Source organism: Apodemus sylvaticus, chromosome 16 (assembly GCF_947179515.1).
Source record: "Apodemus sylvaticus chromosome 16, mApoSyl1.1, whole genome shotgun sequence".
NCBI classification, from domain to species: domain Eukaryota; kingdom Metazoa; phylum Chordata; class Mammalia; order Rodentia; family Muridae; genus Apodemus; species Apodemus sylvaticus.
This window is the reverse complement of record NC_067487.1, coordinates 46,137,207-46,151,682: the sequence shown is the minus strand read 5'-3', so window position 1 is coordinate 46,151,682 and position 14,476 is coordinate 46,137,207. Positions and strand designations below refer to the sequence as shown.

Genomic DNA, 14,476 nt, shown 5'->3' with positions numbered 1-14,476 from the left:
TTGGTTGGTGCTTTATCTAGGGGAATAGCCGTCAGTTTACATGTCTCCCAGGAAAAGTCACAGCAACACATATATTGTCAAACACAATGATTTGGGTAAAAATACACGGTAGTACATTTTAAGTACAAGAGACACAATATGCAAAGATGCAAAGAAGCAGGTGCGGTCAGAGACTCATAACCAATTACCAATATTCAGGAAACACTGTACATTCTTATTTCATATGCACCATTTAAAATTTTATGTGACTTGCCTGCATGCATATATAGATATATAAATATATCTGGATACCACATGCATGAGTCACAGATAGCTCTGGGCTACCATGTGTATGCTAGGAACCGAACCTAGGTTCTCTGGAAGAACAGCAGCATTCCTAATGACTAAGCCATTTCTCCAGCCCATGAGAAGTACTCCTAACTGTAAAAATGAATATAGATTCAAATATACCAAAAATGGATAGAGACTGCTCTGGCCCCAATGCCTCCTTTCCACTATAGTATGTTAGCTTAATAGCAGGATTTCCAACCCCCCCTTCCCGGAGACAGGGTTTTTCTGTTATAGCCCTGGCTGTCCTGGAATTCACTCTGTAGATCAGGTGGGCCTCGAACTAAGAAATCCGCCTCTGCATCCCAGAGTGCTGGGATTAACAGGCGTGACCACCGCCTGGCTTAGGAAATGATTTTTAAAGAACTTTTAAATTTTGTTTATAGCAAGATCGCCATAAACTACTTCTACATGTTCTTATGCTTCATAAATGTAACATACGGCTGAAATTATGTTTGGTATTAGACCTGCCACATCTGCCAAAGGAGTAAATGTAGACATTTAAGCTTAAAGGGAAGTTTAGGATGAATATAATAATAACTACCTTCAAGCAATTAATAGGCTATTAGGTAGAATAATGGGCATTAGATTTTTAGATCAAAAGAAGAAAAAACTTTACAGTGAAATGTTAAAACTGAAACAGACCACCTCATGATATATGCAATTAGAATTTAAGTGACTAAGTGTTGGGAATTTTTGCAGAAAAATCCAGAAACAAGGTATATGTGAGCCAATGATCTCATCCTCTGTCTCTGTTTCAAGTTTGGCCTTTGATGTAACATTGGACATTCCATTTTATATTTTGGGATCAGGACAGGGAGAAATTTTGATGTGAAGAAAGACAAACAAGCCTAAAAATTACTGTGTTAGATACATAAAGACTTTTTCTGGCTCAAATTCCATATTTAACACTTTAAAAATGTTTTTTTTACATATATTTACTGCATTCATGCAGAGGTCAAAGGACAACATATGGGCATTAGTTCTTTCTACCATGCGGGTGTCAGGGAACAAACTGGCTTTGTGGTGTCCTGCTAAGTATCTGTAAAAATTTTATATTTTTAAGTAATTTTAAGGTTAAGAACACAAAAATCTTATCTCGATTTAGGAAGGAAGGAAGAGGGAAGGAAGAGGAAGGGAGGAGGCAGGTGGCTGAGTCATACCATTTTTTTCTGCAAAGGCAATTGCATCTTCTTTGGCACTGAAGGTTAGAACCATGTTGGAGAGGGGATCAGCCCTAGAAGAAAGAATTCCCATGATTTAATATGAAGCTTTGGCTACAAGACAATGTCTTAAATACAATGCTTAGAAAATACTGTTGTTATTCTATCAAGCAAATTATGACAGAATTATTTTATCTGTAATAATCTCTGAATAAAAATGACAAGATAAAGCTTTAAATTACAAAAAATCCAGAAGAGTCCCAAACTGACATCTCAATATCTAAACATTACTGAGCAGTAGAAGTGCCGGTGCAGACATCAGTTTATAGTTGGTTCACTTAAGATTTTCCACTTTAGGATGGCGATGGAGCAATCTGCACTCAAAACAGTTTTTCTTTTGAAAACACCTCAATGTGTATATTTTTGTGTGTATATTTCTGTGTGTGTGTACATGTTTACACATGCCCTAGTACACGTGTGGAAGTCACAGGACAACTTGCAGGAGTTGACTTTTACCCACTGAGCCAGCTCATTGGTCCAAGAAAATGATTTTCTTTCTTTCTTTCTCTTGGTCACTCAATTGATTTTTGAGATAGGCTTTTTCTGCGTAGCCCTGGCTGGCCTGGAACTCAGAGGGTTCTTTCTGCCTGGGCCTGCTTCTCCCTCCCAGGCGGTGGGATTATGGCGTGAGCTGCCAGCACCTAGCTGCTTTTTAACTGTCAGGCGAATGCTGAGCAACAGCCGGGAAGCAGCGAGCCTGCTGGACCAGTGGTGGCAGCCTCACCGCTGCACCACCATGCTCTGTAGCTTGGCTGTCGGAAATGCATGGTGACTGTGACATGTTCTATTTATAATGGGTTGCTTGGAATGCAGTTAAAAAGCATCCATATTATGAATCCTCAAAAAGACAGCACCTACTCTCAATCATTAAAAAGTGGGGTTTTTTGTAAAGGCAGCAGTCCACTTCAAAAAAAAACAAACATTTGAAGACCTGACATCCAACTGTGCTCCTCAATTTAGACTGGTGTTGTTAGTGTATAAATCCAAACAGACTTTTTAAAATGTCTCAGTTTCCAAGATATTGCTATTATTATTATGCTTATAGAAATATAACTGTATTTGCTACAAATGTTTAATGTGAATCTCTCAGAAATGAAAATAACATTCTCTGAAATTTGTTCAGAAATATGAAAGAAAAGGGCTAGGCAGGGACTGAGCTTAGCTGTTGAAGTTCTCGCCTTGAGCTCTCCTATGTTAAGCCTCAGAACTGAATAAAACTGGTCATGGGAAGCACACACCTGAAAGTTTATCACTTTGGTGTGGAGGAAGAAGGTTTGAGAATGTAAAGTCATGCCTCACTACATAGAGAACTAACATCACTCTGTACTACTTGCCACTCAATATTGAGAAGAATAAAAAAGGAAGAACTATCCTGAGTAAACTGGACATCAGCGAGATCTGAAACATAAACAAAACCCTGGAGGGAGCTCTCTATGACCTGACGTCTCCTAAAGTGCTGATGAAGTTCTGGTCATCACTGCGGTGCTTTTCCGAGATTCCTTTATGATCCCTATAATTATATGCATTCTTGTAATAAATTCCCCGTGTAAGAAAAGAAAAAAATCTTATATTGGTTGTCTATATTACTACCAAAAACATGATAATTTTGTATTGATGCTTCTTTTCAAAGTGCATATAATTTCTCAGTTGGTAATAAAATAAACTATCCTCAGAAGTGCCAGTATCACATGACTGAGTGATCTGATGTTTCAACAAGCACAATAGCTTAGTTCAGAATAAGAACAGTTTTAAAAACCTCAATTTCCAGTAAAGATGACAGATTTTTCATTATTTTAGCTTGATGGAGAAATACACGTAAGTTACATGGTAAAAAGTGTGACAAACGATCGTTTTCTCAGCTTGGGGTGTCAGTTTCCTTCTCCTTCATCTATAGTTTATACTGTCTTCTAAGTTATATTGCTACCAGATCTTAATCTTTCTGTCTTTTTTAAAGTTCCAACACAATCTTTATCAGGTTACCAGATTTATCTTCCTATTACTTATTTCCAAAACTCAGTGCCAGTTCAAACACTTCAAATAGTCTCTCCTGTCTACACGATGGTTTCTACCTCCTCTCCATTTAAGTACTTGTGTAGCGTCATCAGAACTCTTTCTCAGACTTTTTCTTTCCTTAATTATTACCTTATAAGTAACCAACTAGTCAAGTTAGACTTGTTTCTATGAACAGACAAGCTGTATGAAATTTCCTATCAGTCCAATTGTTCTTTCTACGTGAATCCTCTCTACTCTACCATGTGTCACGGCTCACTTTGAGGTTTCAATAAACTCTCATACCCTATCCTCTCCAGCTGCATGTCTTTTAATTTTTATATTTCTACTTTTACTTGTACTCTATTTCCTCAATTCTCAATGGTAAGGTTCCAAGTTAGTTATGATAAAGAAGCTTGTTTCTAAGAAATCTACCTGACTAACAACTACATACATAGCAATTATAGACTCTTAGGAAAACGGAGAAAACAAATGAAAGACCAAAAGCAGAAATAACTAGAAAGACTCCTTCCATCCCAAAGGAACTATATTGGAAAATAGTTCAGTTTTCCCCTAAGAATTCGTTAGTTCAGGAACATGGAGACATCAACAGAAAGGTATAGCTGTGTACACAGGAAGCCTGCGTTGAAGAGTTTAGAAGGTCATAAAGGAAGAAGCAGGATGCTAGGGCAGGTCTGAGGCTCATGGCCTCCTTCTACCCTGTGTTGTCCCCATCAGCTTCCTCCTGAGGAGGAACTTTCATCAGCAAGCTTCCTGATCCTCAGCAGATGCCAATGGATTTGACCAGAAGGTATATGAAGTCACATCTATGCACTGAATCAAATATACACTGAAAAGAAAAATCCACAAGGATACAGTTAGTATTAACTGAGTTCTCTTCTGTGGAGTGAGAGAGTATGTGCCCACCGTGGATAGAAATGACCAGCCAATCATTTCATGTGTCCAGATCACCCTCACCTACAAACACAAGCACTTGTTTACGTGTTCATAAAATCAATCAGGGGGAGGAGGCAATAACTTAGTGAAGAATTTACAAAACTGAGCCAAGAGATCCAAACACCTTTTAAAGGTGACTTTGTAATAAAATCAAAACAGTGCTAGAGGAAAGGTTGGCACAGATAAGCCAAAGGGCTAACCACAAACTTAAGAATCATGTTCACAGTAAGTGGCTATTATTAAGGGTCAAGCATACTACATGGACAATTAGACAATGAGAGAATTAGCAATATCACAATTCATGGACACCTCTGCTTAAATTAGATGGCTATGTCCATTTGACATGAAACAAAATGCTTGCTGCTTCTAGAAAGGAAATGATACAGACTGATACTTCTGTAAATGACAGCGCAGTAGGTTGAGGGTGCTTGCTGTCAACCCCGATGACCTGAGCACACATACATACACACGCACACACAATAAATAAAGAAGAAATATGTGCGTTTAATAACTCACTGTACTCCTAAATGACAAGGGATGGTTCATTCTGGTCCCCACCATGGTACCCTATTGGATTAAGGAGATTTATACTGAATAAATCTTGGGCCAAACTTGTAATGATTTTTGCATCTTATAATATTTTCCAAGTTTACATAAAGCTAAATCTTTTACCTTTGAGTTCTAACATTTAAAGTCTCTGGTCATTAAAAGAGCATAAGCAGCTTGCACTTCAGATACAAAATGTCAATATAGTATTTAAAAATGTGAATTTTAAAATCTTAAAAACAAAGATCAAGGCATACGTTAGAAAGTAGCCTTTTAAATTTTTTAATAATAGTATAAATAGGTAACAATGGTATTTATTCACCATATTTAAAACCAAAACTACGTTCATTAGCCACAAAGCCAACTTCCCTAGCAAGGCCTCATATCTGCCTCTGCTAAAATATCAAAAATACTTGGGATCAAACTTGTACACTGCGCTGGCACAGTAACTGCAGAGCTAATGGCCTTTTCTGTTGGCATGGCTAGGGCTCTTGGTCTTTTCTATTTGTGTATTAAGGACAAGTCAGAAAAGAACCTCTAAACATACAGAAAGATTTTCTTTCTAGGTACCCAGACCATGCTTCTTGTGCTTTTAACACTTCCTCACCATTGAGACTATGTCTTTGTTATATCTTCCATGTTATTACATCTCTATTGCAAGCATTATCTACTACATATGGAAAAAAAATCACCAAGTTTAGGTCACCCACATGAGGAAATGTTGGGTGTTTGAAGAAAAATATTTTATGTGTATGACCTATAGTCATTTCTCTTTCAATATACCAAAATATAGTCTGTAAGTACCAAAAATTTATTGAACAAATACCTTCTCCTCCTTGTTAAATAATGAGAATTAAAAAGAAAGTTATAAGCTGAAGATGTGGATGAGTCAGAGAATATTTTCCAAGGTTTTAAATATTTTTCCTACATTCTACATGCTAATATTAGATATATCATGATAAAAATAAAATATAGGTAAACTGAAAACCCAAATTAAGGTATAGTCATTTATTTGAGATGCAAAATTTTAAGATTTATTTTTATTATTTTAAAGTGTGTGTGTGTGTGTGCGTGTGTGTGTAAGTATATGTACATGAATGCAGGTGCCTGCAAAAGCCAGAGGTCTCCAACTGCCCTGGAGCTAGAATGAAAAACAGTGTGACCTATCCAGTGTAATTGCTGGGAAACAAACAGGTCTTTGTGAAGAGTTCTTAACCATGTTTTATATATTTTCCCAACATAATTCTACTGAAATTTCAAAATAGAAACCTATCTAACAAAAAGTCTCCTGGATACAGGGGAAAAAAAGATATCTTCTAAAATTTATTATACTATGTTATAAAAATTAATTTATAATTTATTATTTATAGCCTTAATCTATTATCTACTATAATTTATTATTTATAGCCATCAAATTAGTACCAAAGAACTTTAACTCGCTAGTTAAGAATATTAATCACAAGGTCTCAGGAAATTACAAGTTTTCCTCAAGTTAACTGAATTCTGATTTGGTTATCCAGGAGTACTGTTTAGTTGAAAAACATGGTGGTAAACTATGGAGGCAGAAGGGAAGAGGAAGGAACCCTGAGGCCTGGCTGGTCAGTACAGCCAGTTCTAGGCTGGCTAGAGCTCCCTAGGGAGAGCTTGTCTCAAAGAAAGCATACCGAAGAAAAACAAGATAGTGGCTTGATTACCGATATCTTTTCCAGAGTATTTCCGACCAATAGTCATATTTGAATGCCACATATTTGATGCTTATCTCAACATATCCAGAATAGAACTTCTGCAAGTTTATAAGTTTAAAGTTTTAAAAATGTATATAAAATTCCATGTGTTTCAGTTATAGTGAAACCTAGCACTACTAAAAAGAATATTTACAAGCATATTAGCTATAAGAAAAATTAGTGTTTTCTTTAAAGAAAGAAAAAAATCAATATTTTCATTAGAAAATCTGAACACAATAAGCAAAGTACTCACGTTGATGCCCAACCCATCAAAGGATTTTCCCATCTCTCTCTAGTATCAAACTCCATCTTCCATTTCTTTGTGTTGTTTACTCCAGACTGCATGTTATTGCGAGCAGGAACAAAGATCCTGACCTTTCTGGTTTTGATGTGCTCTTCTGGAACACCAGTTAAGGTAGTGATATCCTAGAGAGACAAGGAAAGGTATCACTGCATCAGTTTCTATTGTGCTATCTGTAAATACTAAATTTGAGAATTGGTGTTGGGGGTACAGTAAAAAAGGAGCCATAAAAATTCCTCGTCTCCTTTGTACAGATTGAACCTGTATTGGTATTGCGCATTCCAAGCAAGTATTTGACTACTGCTATTCCTTTGCTTTCTTTTCTGGATAGAATCTCTTGTATCCAATAGTTAACGATAACCCTAAACTTCTACGTCTAATCCTTCCCCCTCTTGGACCAGTATGGGAATATCTGAAGAGTCTGTAGTCAGTATGTTCTTCCTTTGTGAGCAGGGATAGCTGATGTTATAGAAGCACAGAAGGCCCATAAGGGAGTGTTGTCTCCCAGCCCTACTCCCCAAAAATATATATATATGGAATCTGCATGTAGGTGGGGATTTGGCCTGGCCGCCTCCTTTTGAGAGTTAATTTCATGGACTGGCAGATCATCTGACCAAGGTGCCATCCCTCAGGAAAGCGGGCTCACCTTAAGTCATTTTAAAGTGATAGAAGGAGTAATTGGTGCTTATTAGAGAAAATGTACTTTTCCTACCTGCTCGTGTAGTCCTAATGAGGAGCCACCACAAAGTTCACAGTAAGAACTCAGAAGGTCTAACTTGTCATTATTCTCTTCTGTTTCTTTCTTTCAGATGGTTGCCGGAGCCTAGGTTTGCTTTCTTTGGTGATTTTTTAATTACATTAATTACATAATAATGAAAACTACTACTACTTTAATTTTTATTATTTTGAATTTCCAAGACAGGGCTCTGTGTAGTCTTGGCTGTCCACAAAGATCCTCTTCCCTCTGCCTCCCTGAGTGCTGTGGCGGTCCTCTGGCATTTCCTTGAGTCTTTTTTAAAGCTCCTAGCCCGGCAGCTGGCTGCTTGTCCATCATGCGCTGACGTCCACTCGGCCTTAACTCAATGGCAGAGCTATGTCTCTTCTCTGCGTCCCTCCCCGGACAACTGTAGCTTTGCTGCCCTGGGGTTTACCTTTTAAACTCAAACCTAAACTGTCCCTGAGATTCTTAAATTCTTTCATTAATGAAGCAACATAAAGGGAATCCCAGTATCTCTGTTAACATTTGGTAATTTTTAATTGCCAGGTTTGACTTAGAATGAGACTTTATTTATTTCTGAGGCAGTGTTGGCTTAGCATTTACCAGGTCTGTGTTAAATCTCTAGCAAGTACTCTATCACTAAGGTATAGTCCCAGCCCTAGTGTTACACTGTAAGGAGTGACTTTCTGAAGCATAATCCTCTTTGGGAGGTCCTCAGTGTATTATTTCTTTCTTTGCAACAGCCATTTAGTTATTTATTTAATATTCTCTAACATTCTCATGATGTTGGGCTAATACATTTCTAAGAATATTTATGTGTTTATGTGTGTGTCTGTATGCAGATATGTTCAGATGCCAGTGTAGGTGAAGAATTCAGAAGAGGAAGTCAGATCTCCTGAAGCTGGAATTATAGGAAGGTATGAGCCACATGTGCCCTCTAGAACAATTCTACTTTTAACTGCTGACCATCTTCCTAGCCCCTAGATTAAGATCATATTTCCCTGTTATAGTGCAGCAATGCATAAACACTCATTATAAGCATGCTATAACATTAATGGGCAGGCATCTTCTTCAAATCCTACATCACCCCCTCTATTCTGTGCCAAGTTTCTAATGAATGAAACTATGCTATGTGGCTTTTGTTCAACTGTATTAAAGGAAACATCGATTAATTTGTTACCTCCAGAAAATGAGATTATAGAAAATGTTTTTCTACTCTTTTATACTGTGATACATACATTGCAAAATAAAGCCAATAAAATGTATACTTATATCTGAACTCATGCTTCATGTCTCCTTAAATTCTCCCAATTATTGATACATGCCCCAATTTAAAGCTGATATTCAATCAAGGAGTTTCTGAATACTGAAGAAGCCCTTGCAAGTTGCCCAGAGATTCACTGTTTTTGCCTGCAGAAGATGTAAGCCCTGCAGCCCAGCTGAGCTGCTACAGGACAGACAAGAAAACAGCTTGCAGCTCCTGTACTCAGATACCTAATGGACACAAAAGCTCAAAAATTCCAAGTCTCTGCAGATGACTCTCCTGGACAAACTTATTTCTCAGACTTGTAAAATGCACTGACATTGTTGTTATCATTTGACACAGCGTCAGCCAAAGACAGGATCCTGTTCTCTAATGTACACACACTGCAGTGGGTTAATGCTCCCACTCCAAGGTTCCAATCAAACACCGTAACTCTTGGAAGGATCTGCGAGTCCTTCTACTCTGAATATCTTCAGTGGTTTCCTTTCTCACCTGAGCTACCTGTGACTTAACTTTTGCAAACAAGCAAATAAAATACCTATAAATTAAACTGTGAATTAATGGAACTGTCTATGGATTTCTACTTTTTTACTAAAATACTGATCACTGTGATCTTTCAAAAACCTTACTTTTATGAAAGAAATGGCTGAAAGATGTCAAGATTGTCTTTTACTACTTTCTTTTTAATTCAAAATACTTTAGATCCAGAAAATTAAGTCATATAAGATATAAGAAGCCATCAAATTAGTACCAAAGAACTTCAACTCACTAGTTAAGAATATTCCTAAGTCCTAGTAAATCATAGTAATACACAGTCAATACACAGATTTGTTGAATTTTAAAAGTTCTTTCTTTTAAACAGCTGGTTTAAGAATGAAACTTCTATTATTAAAGAATAATTATCCTAATAATGTTAAATGATACAATACTAACTTTCCATATAAAAGCTGATTCGGTTATCATCCGTTCCCACTTGTGTGAATTCAACTTTCTTTCTTTTCAACAAAGGAAGTAAGGAACAAGCAATGGGAAGTTGGTGTCAACATGCAGAAAACCCTCCCAGCAAGCCTCTTGCAACCACCCAGGATTTTGAGTCTTGCCTCTGCTCTCTTTTCAATACCAGAATTTCACACATTTCAATGACTATTATGACTTCAAAGAATCAAATTTTCATCATTGTCCGTCATCTGCCGGCTGATTTGTATAAAGGAGTTCTCCAGCATGCACTCTAAACAAAAGCCTCCTTCCTTCTGTGGCTATATATCAAGTTTAAAAGTTCTGTTTGTGACACTTGTGTCTTTGGTAAATTAGGGTGACACTGAAGAAGTGCAGCTGCTCTGCAGGAACCTTCTTTTTTGGCAACATTTCACTTAAATAAAAACTGAATAATTAGCTTCTGCCTTTATTAAACCACAAAATTGCCACTGGCCTTAGTAATTACTTCTGGTTGCCCCGCCCACTTACCCTTATCAGTTCACACCTTACTATAAAAAGAAATAATTATGTACTTTTACATTTCTGGATGACATTTTACTAGAAATCTTGCTGCATCCAAAGAAGTCAAAATGTTTACCAGGCTCTTTAGCAATTAGTTCACTAACAGCATTAGCACGGACTGAAGCTAGAAATTTACTAGAGTAACCATTAGAAGATTAAGTGGCAATAGTTTCAGAGTAGTACACTATTGTAGAATATTAAAGACCAATTATGTTTACGTTTATAATAGAGCTTAAACTGACCTAAAATTTGATGACTGTTAATATTCTACAATCATGAAAGACTTCAAATCATGATTTTCTTTTTTAATTTACTTATTTTTATTTTATGTGCATTGGTGTTTTGCCTGCATGTCTGTGTGAGGGTGTCAGAGCCCCTGGAACTGGAGTTACCAACAGTTGTGAGCCACCATGTGGGTGCTGGGAATTGAACTCGGGTCTTCTGGAAGAATAGCCAGTGCTCTTAATGCTATATCTCTCCAGCCCCCTCCTCAAGTCTTGACTTTCAATCATGAAAAGTTTAAACAAAAATTAGATTTTCAATAATAATTTCCTTTTATAATACTTGTCTGTAATTTCAACACTAGGGAGGAAGAGGCAAGAAGATCGTGACTTCTGGGTCAGCTTGAGCCACATAGCAAGAAAACGTCAAAAAAGAATGTTAGACAGACAGACCAAAAACCCTTCTTTTAGGTAACCAACAGCAACTTAGACCAAAAAACAAAACAAACAAACAAAACCCCTCACTACAGGTTTAGTAAGCAATTACAAAATAGAGTTTACAGGACACATAATCCCACCTAGTTATTTACTTTGGAAGAATTAAAAAAAAATCGGTGGTCAAAGGAATTCAGATATAATCACAAATGTTGAAGTAAATCTGAGTGGTAAGAATAAATTCAGTTTTTGTTTGCTTGCTCAACCAACCAACTGGTAAGGAAATTAAAGCAGGTCAGTAAATACTGGATGTAACACCTTATGATTTCCATGTTGTGTACCGCTATCACAGCACCAAAGTTAGAGCTGTATACTAAGTGTAGGAAGACGTCATGCAAACAATACTATAAATTACACAAAAAAACAAAACAAGAACTAGAGAACCTTTCCAAACTAAAAATATGTTTGTTATTCTTAGGTCCTTCTGAAAGGAAAAAGCAATCGCTATAGCAACAGGTACATCAAAATGGGTTTGAATCCCAACTTTTAGCCATGAGCGAATCTCTTTTGTTGCATATCCATAAATCAACTTACTTATAAGCTAAAGACGAGATAATGTACATATAGTGCTTACGTTAACCAAGAACGGAAGTTGTTACCCAGCACCAACGTGTTATACAGTGGACACAGTGCTCTAGTGTAGACATCAACTCTATTCTCAAGAAAACTACTGGATATTTTTAAAAACAGGATGAACTAATAATAAAGCTGGTATCAAGATACAGAACAGTATCTAGTCTTCCTTGAAAATTGTAAGTTAGTAATTCTTTACTGAGTCAGCAGTTTTGCTTAATGTCTAGAAAATCTAAATACCTAGCCCTTCTCTTTGTAAGAACTGGATACTCTATACAACTGTTTGAGGCCAATCAGTCATCCTGATTTCTTCAATTTCTTCAAACTGACTGGACCTAAAACAGTTATAAATAAATAATTCATTAACTGTGACAAAAGTGGTCAGAATTTCTAGTTTCTGAAATATTATCGATTTACTTTGAAAATAGGAGGTAAACTCCCATACTGCTAGTCAGCAATGTAACAGCAGATCAGTTTCCATTTCTACTCTCCCCACAGAGTCTCACTATGTAACCCTGGGAGCCTGAAACTCACTTGTAGACTAGGCTGGCCTCAAGATCAGAGGTCTTCTGCCTCTGCTTCCCAGTGCAGGGATTAAAGGTATGTGCCAACCATCCCTGACTGTCTTTTATCCTTTTAAGGCAGAAGACAGATCTACGTCAGTTAGCATGACTTTAGTGTATGTTCTTCAATTCAAACTACAAGGAGAAAAGAAGATTGACTTTGTTGGTTTACGATTTTTGTCTTACTTTCTATAACCCGATTAATGGCAAGTTCATGCTTCATTTCCTGAGTGCAGACATCACGAGTGTGTCCCACATGACTGCTATGAGTTTAATTTTTAATATATCTAAGAACAAAAAAAATTAACAAAAGAGGCAGGGAGAGCTCGTTGAGCTGCAGGCCAGCCGGGGCCACATACCGAGACCCTATCACAGTCATACTAACTCCAAATGAGCACTCCTTTGTAAGAGCTACTATAAGAAGAAACAAGAACACAAAGAAAAAACTAAGCTGCTCAGAACTATAATTCTAGGACATTATACATATGTGCAATAACTTCATTACTGATGGGAATCACAAACACTTTCAGTTTTTATTTTGTGGCGTTACATATTATAAAGTCGTGATTCGGAGCTGGAAGTAATAGTATAGTAAGAAGTCACTCTCTAACATTCCTCCTGTCTCCCAGAGAAAACCCTGACCTACCTCACACAAGAGCTAAGATTCACACTGTAGCCATCCTGTCCTAAGCCAACCCAGAGTCTATGAAGAATCTAAACAAATAGATGCTGTTAACCTCAGCTGAAGAGCAACAGTTAGAGCCTCACCTTCTCAGTCAGTCACACGTCTACACACCTGCCCACTTATGAACCTAAGAGGAAACCTCTCCGCTTTCCCCCAGTCCTTGGTTATTTTTGAAGCCTCCTGTGTCACATAAAATTTTGGCTAAATAATTTGTGATGTTTTTCTCTTGTCCATCTGTCTTGTTACTGGATGTCGGCCATGAACACTTTGATGAATCAAGATGTTGCTTTTCTTCCTCTATAGTAGTAGATAATTAGACATGGCACCACAAATTAAGTCTACCAACACGTTATTTTATAACAAAATGCTGTAATATAAAAATAAGCTTTCCAACCATGTAAATCAGGAAAATCTATTGGAAGATTCAGATATACTTGAAACAAATATTTGTTTTCTATTAGGGAAAACTAAAAGTAAAAATGCTTAAAATTTTCATGCTCTCTTGGTATGGTGGCCACCCACATGCGTTTAATGCCAGTACTCAGGAGCACGCAGATCTCTGCAAGTTTGAAGCCAGCCTAGTCTACACAGTGAGACCCTACCTCAAAACAAAACAAACAAACAAAAAGTCAAACAAAAATCATGCCTAACAAACCACTGAAAATTAGTATGCTCAATGAGGCATTTTAAAAAAAATAATGAATATGATTGTTTTTTCCTTATTTTTTTGTTTTCTGGGTCTTTCTCCCAGCCCTGGGGTGGGAGTGAGCCCTGAAACTTGCTGTGTAGATCAAGCTGGCCTCAAACTCACAGAGATGTACCCAGCGTTGCCTTTTGAAGTGATGGGAGTAAAGACATGCCTAGCTTTTCTTTTCAAAAAGACTTATTTTTATTTTATTTGTGCATTTGCCTATACATATGAGTATCATCCTGTGCATGTCTGGTGCCTGTGGAAGCCAGCCTGTCAGAGCCTTTGGAGTTTCAGACAGTTGTAAACTACTATGTAGGTACTAACAACCAAATCTGGGTCCCCTACAAAAGCAACAAGTGATCCTAAGTGCTGAACCAATTCTCTAGCCCATAAATGCTATTTTAATAGTTGTGAAATTTAATAATGATAAAAGTTTTAACAGATAAAATGTCATATTTCTTCGCTTAATTTCAATGTTCCAGAAAGTCAATTGACTATCCTAAGATACCTTGTAATATTTTAAGAACTATTTTTTTAAAAGGCTGTAAGAGCCTTGGAATTACATAACATTATAGTTTTAAAATAATCTGTTACTTCTAAATCTAAATTTTATTCCCTGGTAATAAGAGACAGGCATATACATAATATATACTAAGGGGTATGAAAGCAGAAACCATGGCAGTAGAAAATTACATATGAAAT

At 36.9% G+C, this 14,476-nt stretch overlaps 1 protein-coding gene across 1 annotated transcript in view; it reads right to left on the bottom strand.

Annotated features, from left to right (window-relative positions):
• The window catches only part of Ndufs4 (NADH:ubiquinone oxidoreductase subunit S4), an 89,126-nt gene that overhangs the window by 17,433 nt on the left and 57,217 nt on the right, over positions 1–14,476 (bottom strand). Inside the window, exons 3-4 of the mRNA XM_052159781.1 lie at positions 7,020–7,192; positions 1,491–1,564 (exon numbers count right to left, since the gene is read on the bottom strand). Of these exons, the coding sequence (XP_052015741.1) occupies positions 1,491–1,564; positions 7,020–7,192 (247 nt within the window). The remainder of the gene's footprint in view (positions 1–1,490; positions 1,565–7,019; positions 7,193–14,476) is intronic.